Source organism: Oculina patagonica, chromosome 2 (genome assembly GCF_052425735.1).
Source record: "Oculina patagonica isolate OP01 chromosome 2, crgOcupat, whole genome shotgun sequence".
In the NCBI taxonomy this organism is placed as follows: Eukaryota; Metazoa; Cnidaria; class Anthozoa; order Scleractinia; family Oculinidae; genus Oculina; species Oculina patagonica.
Window position 1 is genome coordinate 23720135 of NC_135759.1, and position 9247 is coordinate 23729381.

A 9247-nucleotide genomic window follows, 5' to 3' on the forward strand; every position below is an offset into this window, starting at 1 on the left:
ACTAGCTAGGTTATGTGAGATGAAACTGAAAAACACCAATAGTGCATGTTTTTTTAAAAATGTATACTGTCAACCTTAAAACGGTTGTCAGACCTGTGTGGTGTTGTCGTTTGCCTTTTATATTTAACAGATATTACTTTTAAATTGAGGCAACCCACACAATATGTGACCCTCCACGGGAAAACAGGGACAAAGGTGATAGCACGCTCACAACACGCTTCCACTCTAAAACAATAGATTTCGATTTTAGCACGCTTAAAGCGTGTTCTGAAACTTGCCTCATTAGTAAAGCCTTTGTTTTACAGGAGACACTAAACACAATAAAGCGTGCGTAGCCGAACAAAAAAGCGTGTCAAGCACACTAGGTGTGCTCGCTCGCACGCCTAGTGTGTTGTGCTCGCACGCCTAGTGTGTTGTGCTGACCTACTGTGTTCATCACAACACACTAGGCGTGCGAGCGAGCACGCAAAGCGTGTCCAGTCTACTTTATAAAGAAAGATCGTATTGTTCTTAACCTACCATTCCTTCGCGAAAACGAAAATACGAGGAAATAAGTTGTGTTGAAAGGGGTTATTTTTACGAATTTCAATTCTCGAGAAAACATCCAAGAAAGCTTTGCACCGTGTATAGTTCAGCAAAAGCTGCAATTCCTAAGGATTTCAATTCTCTTGTTTAGTCTTTTATAGCTTTTCGCTATGTTTTAATTAGTCAGCGACGCCATTTTTGTATCGCGGCTAGAAGATTCGATTCCAGTATTTCGCGGCTTTTCTCTTGTACAATAGGAAAAAAACTTAAAAAACTTTTAAGAGAATCAAAAGAGCAATTGAGCCATGTTATCCACAGCGCGCGCGTATTGAAGGAAGCCCGCGCTAAAGCTGGATTTCCACCGACGCGTTTTTTTTTTTACCTGCGTTTACGTGCGTGAAAAAATTAAGAGACAAGGTATGAACGACTTGAATACATGTTTACGCAAGTTGTTCATACATTGTCTCTAAATTTTTCATGTACGTCAAAGGAATATTTTTTTACGCTCATTTTCATAGTTGATTTGATCATAACACTGACGGTTAGTTTGGTTCGGAAACGGCCGGGAAACGGTGATAATAGCTTTAATTTTTGCGTTTTTTCCTCGTGTGCGTAAGTTTCACAATTCATGTTTGCCGACCATAATCTGTACTGAATGACTGTTGTTTCATTCATAACCTTAGCGTGTTCTCGAGTGTTCAAGCGTGTTAAATCGCACGCTAAGCGTGACTTTGAGTCGCATGCTAAGCGTGTCTTCGAGTCGCACGCTAAGCCTGTCTTCGAGTCGCACGCTAAGCGTGACTTCGAGCACACTTATCAAAACAAAAGGTTTAGCGTGCGAAACAAGGCTTGCGTGTCCTGCATTGTTGTAGTGATTAAATATGTGCATATCTGTGTCACAAGACACGCTAAGCGTGCTGTGTTAGCGTGTTGTGAGCGTGCTATCACCTTTGTCACTGTTTTCCCGTGGAGGGTCACATATAGTTTTCTAAAAGGTAACGAAGTAATCATATACCCCTTTTTTCTGTGGCCTAAAACAAAAAACTGTGGATAAGAGTGGTTGCAATTAGCTTGCAATTAGGGCAAAAAGCTTGAAAAATTTGGCCTTTTTTTAGGAACGCATTCTGCGACGTAGCTCCTTTAAGACTAACTGGTTGGGTTGGAACCATTTGTCCGTTTACCCCAGCAAGGGCCTCAGCCTCGATTGGTATTTACTGTCAAAATATGGAGCTGTACTGTGACAGTTTGTATTAGCGTTTTGGTTTCAGTATTCAGCTTGATCTATTTTTATCTAATCTTTGTGCCTTCCCTTCACAATACCTTTAATATGTTTCTTTCCTCCAATCGAAATCTGAAGTTCCTTGGAAGCTTCTGAGAATGTTTCGGGGAATTCTCCAGGTAACCACTCCTTGCCTCGTTCCAGAACACAAACCTTCTGTCCTGCCCGTGCACAGCGACTAGCAGCGATGGAAGCCCCGTAGCCAGACCCCACGATCACGACATCATAGTGAGGCTTGATTTCGGATGGCGGAGAGGATAGTCGAGGGAACTGTGGCGGTTGCTGTTAATAAAATAGTGCTCAGTCATGACAAAATAAAGGGCTATCTTTTCGTAATTTGATGCCTAACCACAGTTTGAGTACTTTTAAAGCAATTTTAATAATTTTGTAATTTATGCTGTATTTGGCTGATAAAGAAGTTATTTTCTTCACTTTCACGAATAAACAAAGATCAAAATAAAGGGGAGAAACTAATTTTATGCATCAGTATAGAAAAAAATATTGCATTTTTATTGCTGTTTCAACAGACTATAGTCTTTATAGTTAGCTTTTTTATGTATTGTTTGAGTCTTTTATGCTACTTGTTTCCATCTTCTAAATCCTAAGATTTCCTTAGGATTTTACGTGGTTTACTACCTACAGGCATAACGTTAACGTAACAAACAGATTGAACAACTCCCACGCTGTTACTAAAGAAGGTCAGCGCCGGAACAAATGATAACCACGGAAAATCGAAACGTCTTGATAGTTACATCTAAAAATTAGTCAGCGTCAAACCATCAATTTACAAAACCCATGTATCTTAGTTTGGAAAATAAGCCATGCAAAAAGACAAGACTTTCAGGCAGTTCAATTTTTGGAATGCATATCGTTCCGAGCATATTGATAGATTTAAACTAGGCTAGTCAAATCAATCTGATGGTCTTAAATTAGTTGAGAAACACTATACAGCCTTACCTTTTCAAAGGTCTTTGTGGAATGTGAAGACTCCGAGTTTCCCATCGCGAGAAACCAACCCGCTTTACTCTCTTATATTTCCAATTTAACCAACACTTGCTTCTGACCACTGAATAAGCAACAATTTGTAATCAGCGTTATGCAGTTCAAATCGTCTACTTATTAAAATAAACTTATACATGTATTAAACTTTTTTAGGCACGGTAAAACTTAAAGCTTCTAGCTTGTGGCGCCACCAGTGTGCAACTTAAAATTTAAAAAGACAAGTGATAAGGTGTTTTTAAAATACAAATTAATACATTAAAAAGCTAAGGATTACAAAATTTGTCTATAAAAGAATTTAAAAATGATTCAATAAAATTAAAAAAAAAAAATTATTCTCAAGTAGTGTAGTCTTGGTTGATAACGCCTCAAAGTCGATGATATATTAAATATTCATACTTCTAGCTTTATTGGAAAAAAGACTTTAAATTAATTCATATTTTCTCATTCAGATGTCAGGCAAACAATGGACCAACAACAAACAATGGACCTCAGTGCTATGGGCAATGGATTTATGTTTCATGCGCAATATAGAGGCTAGTCTGGCGAAGGGGCGTTTTAGGGCTAAAAATCTAAGTATAATTTTCTTCTCAAATCGTAGATTTATGGATCAAGAAGATTCGTTCAAGCGAGTTGCAAGCAAGATTTGATAAAGAACATTCTGTTTATAAAGGATGAGTTGCTTGGCAATAACCAATAGGTTTAGTCATGAACTGGAGCCACCAGACGGCTGATAAAAAAGCCACCTTTAAAAAAGTATCATGGCCGCCACAAAAAGTCTAACAAGCAATAAACAACATCCCAGTACGTTGTTACTAATTCATACCATTTGCTGTTTTTCCCATATGCCTGAACTGCATGTTGTCTAACTGGAGGGGGGGGGGGGGGGGATTTGATACTTTTTCCTTTTTTTTAAAAAAAAAATTCGTTGTTCAAAGGCATCCTAAAGTAAAGAAAGGTAAGCCTTAAAGTTTGTTTCTGCAGCGGCTAAATAACCTGTGACTTCATTGTTAATCCACAGATGGGACACACCTTTCTTGGCGAAGTCTCTTTCCGTTTAGTGGTATCACAGCCGATCTTTTACGAAGAAAACTAAGTACTTAATCAGTAGGAAGATTATAATTCGCTATTGGATATTTTATCACTGCTGCTTCACTATGTTTAATGATAATTTTTAGCGTGTTATCAATATATCTATTTAAAAAGATATGACACAATGCATGGTAAACTAGCATTAACCTTGTGCAATGCTAAACTGCAAATAAGCAAATAATCTTTTGATTAAAAATTGCTAATTTAAGTGTTAATGTTCTGCATATCGAAACAAATTGACGTTCAAGACGAAACGTTTCGATATGTTCTAAAAGTACAAGTCAACCCTTCAAAATGCAAAACATTTTTGACGCTACGTCTCTACACCTTGTTCTTTCAGTAGTTGAAAATAATGAAGAAAATATCACTACGTGTAAAAGCACAAATTTTAAAAAACGGACCGAACAAACAGGAAAGTAGCCGAGCGCGCGCTCGAACCCGATCTCCCTCTTGTTTGTACATTTAAAATTGCTAGTGACTTATTTCTTTTAAGTTATACGCGCAGTGAGCTTAATGATAACATGTTAGCAAAAAGAGCTAAAGATCTCGTTTGTCATTGTCTTTAAGCTGTTCCACTACATCCCTGTTTTTAGAAGAGAAAATTCTAGTAAGTCTTGTTTGATAAGATATGTTTTCCATACCTAAATAATCGCGTCTGAAAGGAATGAACGATTTTCTTCAAACGATGGAATGAAGAAACAAAGAAATAAACTCCCTCATCAATTAACTAGTCGATCCTGTCAGTTACTTTACCCATCGATAACAGATATTTAGCCCAATTCCTTTTACGAGTAACGCCTTTAAAAAGCTCGTGAGTTTAAATGAAATGGAAGGCTGAAAAGTTGTCTCGACATTCTTGTCACCGGTACCTACCTCGAGTGCTAGATATTTCCAGCGAAAATACGTTTGGCACGGGTGCTAAGATTTTTGAGTCAGTAATTTTCCAAGCATATGAGTTGTTTTTTTTTTTTTCAAAACAAAATGCTCACTTACCTAAAGTACCTTTCTATAGTTTGATATTCTTCAGGTTAATGCTTTTTCAAGTTAAGCGATGTTCCTTATGTAATTCAATGAAAACAGATGTGTAGCATAGATATCCGCTACGATATTAGCTACGGTCAAATGAATGAACTGCAAATATGAACAGATTGTAATGACCCGTGGGTGATTGGGGCGTGGGCGAAAGATAAAAAGAGTGGGACAAACGCGTCATAATTGGAAAATTTTATTGAAATGCAAATTGGATTTCTTGCAAAGTAATTTTAATTTGAATTAAGTCTCTCGTTTTAATTGATATGTCTCATTGCCTTTTGAAAGAAATCGTATTGTCACTTGTGAAAAACGAAACTTTCTGGAGGATCGAAAAAATTCCCTTTATAATAACAAGTGCTGCAGAGTTGCCATTTTTGAGCCGTAATGAAATCGAACGTCAGAAAAATCTCCTTGCAGTAACCAAAGACATTAGATGATGGCTGTCAGACTAAACAGACCGCATACACACTTGCGCATGGGGGAGCAAAAACCTACTTAGAAAAATATGATGTGGTATCTTTTTACAGAAGCTTTGTAATCATAAACCAAGCACTTACAAGTGTAGGAATGATCTTCCAATAATATTTACGGTGGATCTTTTCACAAGTTAAGTAAAACAAAGTCGTGCAGCTTTTAGTGCCTATAAACAGATCAGTATTCAAAAGCTTTACCTTTATGAGCGCCCTCAAGAAGCAGCTTTATACAACACTATGCCAACGAGATCGTATGAGGTGTCAGCGTGAATACTTATTACTGAATACTTTGCTCATGAGGGGGTAGAAGGTGTAAACGTGTGTAAAGAAACTCGTTACGTTCACAACGATCCTAAAAATAAACCATCAAGGTGTCATATACTTGTTGGCACATTAATATTCATAAAATATACTCAACTGAGGGCCTGTTTATTTGGAGAAATGTTGTCCTGGTAGGAGGGTTACCGTCCATGCCGAGCCACCCCAGGCGAGGGAGCTTTTCATACGCTTTTTTTTTTATAAACAGCTGCAAATTAAAGTTGGTTTGGAGGGACAGGGTGACCATGGGTGGGGGGTCACTCGCTTTGAAGGTAATGTGACACTTGGGAGCGTTTTAACTTTTTCTCATATAAACAGTTTTGTTATTTTTACCTCTCCTACCAGAGACAATGCAAGTTGACACATACCGAGCATGCGCAAACGCTTCAATCGGCCAAAACAAAATGGAGGATATTTTGAAATTGAGGTCAGCGATAAATTCGTCCAAAGAAACAACTCTCGCCAGTCTTTTGAACCACTCGGGCCGAGTTTTAGCTCAGTCAAGAGGGACAATTTTTCTCTTATAAATGCTCGGCAAAAGATGGCTCGGGGAACAACCGACAACCAGGGACAACTCACCTCCATATAAAGAAGCCCTGAATTAAGTACCAGTAAAATTAACCGTACAATTCACAGCTGACCGGTGTCAATTCAACATGAACAGTAGGAATAGAGCCTTTCCCGGATTCAGATAGGAGTATGGAAACGCTTTTAACACAGTCCAACTATATTACAAATAAAACGGCATACATTCGTTCTAGAGTTAAAACTTCAAACTATAATCAGTTACCAGCTGCAGAGCAATTGAATATTTTTCTCCAGGATATCTCTTAAAGTGAGACCTTTCGGATCTTTTTACTGACAATATGAATCTACAAAATTGATTTTATTTCAAAGCCCTTGTTTAATTATACACCTAATTGAAAAAATATGACTGAATGGCATTCTGGGTAGACAGCATTGACAAGCTGAGTGATATTCCGTTCATTAATAATCCGACGTTTTTTTTTTTCTTTGAAGCCTAAAGCGCGCGATTTAAGCAATCTGTCGTATCATAATGTTTATTTTGCCACAGACGGGGATTATTTTTTCCGATTTTCCAGCAAACATCTGGTCGCATCGTTCATGGTTTATGCTTTTCACGGGTTAACATTTCTTCAACCAGGTATATATCAAAACAAGTTAACAAAACATGTAAAGCGGGCAATTGATAGAAGTATTCGCATAAGCGTTTACAATTTTAATCGCGTTCGCTTTTCCCATCTCTACCACATTTTTATTCCTTCGCACTTGCCAACTTTGTTCTCTTTGAACTGACATCTATGCTCTGTGTGTTCTAATCTTCTTACATTCTTTTTACCCTACGCTCTCAGAGTTATTGTACAAATTATGTGTCTGTCTTTGAATGTATTGATTTGCGGTTTGGTGTACTGTAATTAGAAAAGGCGGAACTGCCACACGAACGACCTAAGTTAGGGTTATTTGATACATTTTATATCACAAGAATGCGATCAGTGGAGCCAAACTTGCAAAGTCTGTTTTTTCGTGATTTACATTTCAAAGCCGTATCGGTACTTCTGGTGGACCACGTGCCCTTAGCTCAAAATAGAAAATGTTTGAGGAGTTTGTGGTGGTTGTCCTCAGAGAAGTGAGAACTAACAGTAAACAGCTATGCAGGTAAACACAAACTTTGGTCAAATGTCCTCTTTATTGACAATAAGGTTTATTTTTAAATTAAGCAACACATGCAAGCATTGTGTACCTATGTTTATTAAATGACAAAAAATCCCTGTTACATGACAGAATTTAGCGTAAAACTCGTCAATTTTGCTTGCATTGACACTGCGAGGAAAGATCCGTAAGCAGTGTTTTCAAAGCTATCAATATTTTAAGCTATGGCTATGTATGTATGTTCTATGAAAAAAAAATTCACAGCCCCACTGTATTACTTTTCAAAATAACCAAAGATGATTTCGTTATGCACATGTCGTGTTTAATTAATATAGTTCTAAATGCCCAAGTCTGATCAAACTGCCCAGTGTCTTTAACAGAGGAAAGGTCTGCTTTCAGCTTCTTTGATTTGGATTAGAGCTTATCGTGAGACTCCCATATTGACAATATTTTAAAAAGCATCCGCCGGCATCTGGGCTATCAAACGTGTCAAAAACTTGGTTCCCCGTTAGACTCTGATCTTATTATGATCTGTAAGGTTCGTATCCAACAATGCTTTGATTATTTTAGCTTCGTATGAGACAGAATAGGCGGATCTCAGAAACTCCAAAATAGGGCTGCACGTTTAATCACTTTCTCTGACTTGAATGTTAGATCTTTCATTTCACTCGGTGACCTTGGTTGGGATTCACTGGAGCGAAGGCGTTCAAAGCAACTAGCAACTATTTCGTTTGAGATTCTTCACAAAATAATCTGAGAAATTCAAAATATAACCTTTTCGTTCCTATATCAATCCAATATCGCGGTTCTGTTCCCTGGAACAGCTTGCCTTTGAGCGTTACGATACAGCTCACTCTGAGCTCATTTTAAATCATGCATTTAATCCCTACCTTAATTGATGATAGTTAATAAAGAATAGTTTTTACAGTTTTTAGTACAGTCTAAATAAGTTAAGTAATTAATCTATTGCTTAAAAAACACGGCTCGATGGAAGAGCATGTATTATGAATTGGCACCGTGTTTGAATAAAATGTGTAAATACCTTACCCTTCCAAGAACAAACCAATTACAGTCTAAAGGCACAACGACACCCCTCGTAAGCGGACACCTATACTCTAAGCGGCATTGCCCCAGTCACTTTTACTAGAGCTTTATAAATTTGTTGTAATAAACATTTTCATGAGCTGACACCTCTCCTAAGTGGACACTTTTTTCTGGACCCAAGGTTGTCCGCTTTCGAAGGTTCGACTGTGTCTATAAAAAATGATTGCATTTCATTATGACAGGAAAATTTCATTATGACAGGAAAAGCGCTGAACGGTTTCATTAAGTCAGCCATTTTGGAGGAAGACTTATATAAAAATGAGATGAATCATAAAGGCGAGTGGTAGATACTTCCCCCCTCTATTCACAGCTGTTAAGGCTTAGTATGTGTTTTGTCAGTCCTACGATGTCCCTGTAATATTAAAGCAAGTTTGTAGCAGTGGATTAAAGTAAGCTAGGTTTAATGAAATCTTTAAAAAGCGACATCAACTGGTTAACCAAGTTTTCATTTCAAGGTGGCTGAACACTGTTTCTCAAATGAAAAATATTTTTTTTGATCAAAGAAAATTCAGTCATTACATTTCTTCCATCATTTACGTACAAAAGTCTGTTTAAATACTGAAATAATATTTTTATTCTCTTTATGTTTTCACGTCATGTCATAAAAATTCAGAAAATTTCAGATTTAATTTTGATCATTAACTACACCCTCATAACATTTCTTATTATTCTAATGTCTGCGTTTTCAGTTTTTTTTAAAATTGTACCGTAAAAGACAATAAAACGATAAATCGCAAACTCTAATTTACTGCCC

At 37.2% G+C, this 9247-nt stretch overlaps 1 protein-coding gene across 1 annotated transcript in view; it reads right to left on the reverse strand.

The window, feature by feature from the left end:
* The window catches only part of LOC144642228 (uncharacterized), a 28067-nt gene extending 25261 nt beyond the window's left edge, over nucleotides 1-2806 (reverse strand). The window contains exons 1-2 of the mRNA XM_078501210.1: nucleotides 2762-2806; nucleotides 1846-2086 (exon numbers count right to left, since the gene is read on the reverse strand). Of these exons, the coding sequence (XP_078357336.1) occupies nucleotides 1846-2086; nucleotides 2762-2806 (286 nt within the window). The remainder of the gene's footprint in view (nucleotides 1-1845; nucleotides 2087-2761) is intronic.
* Nucleotides 2807-9247: the final 6441 nt, after the last annotated feature.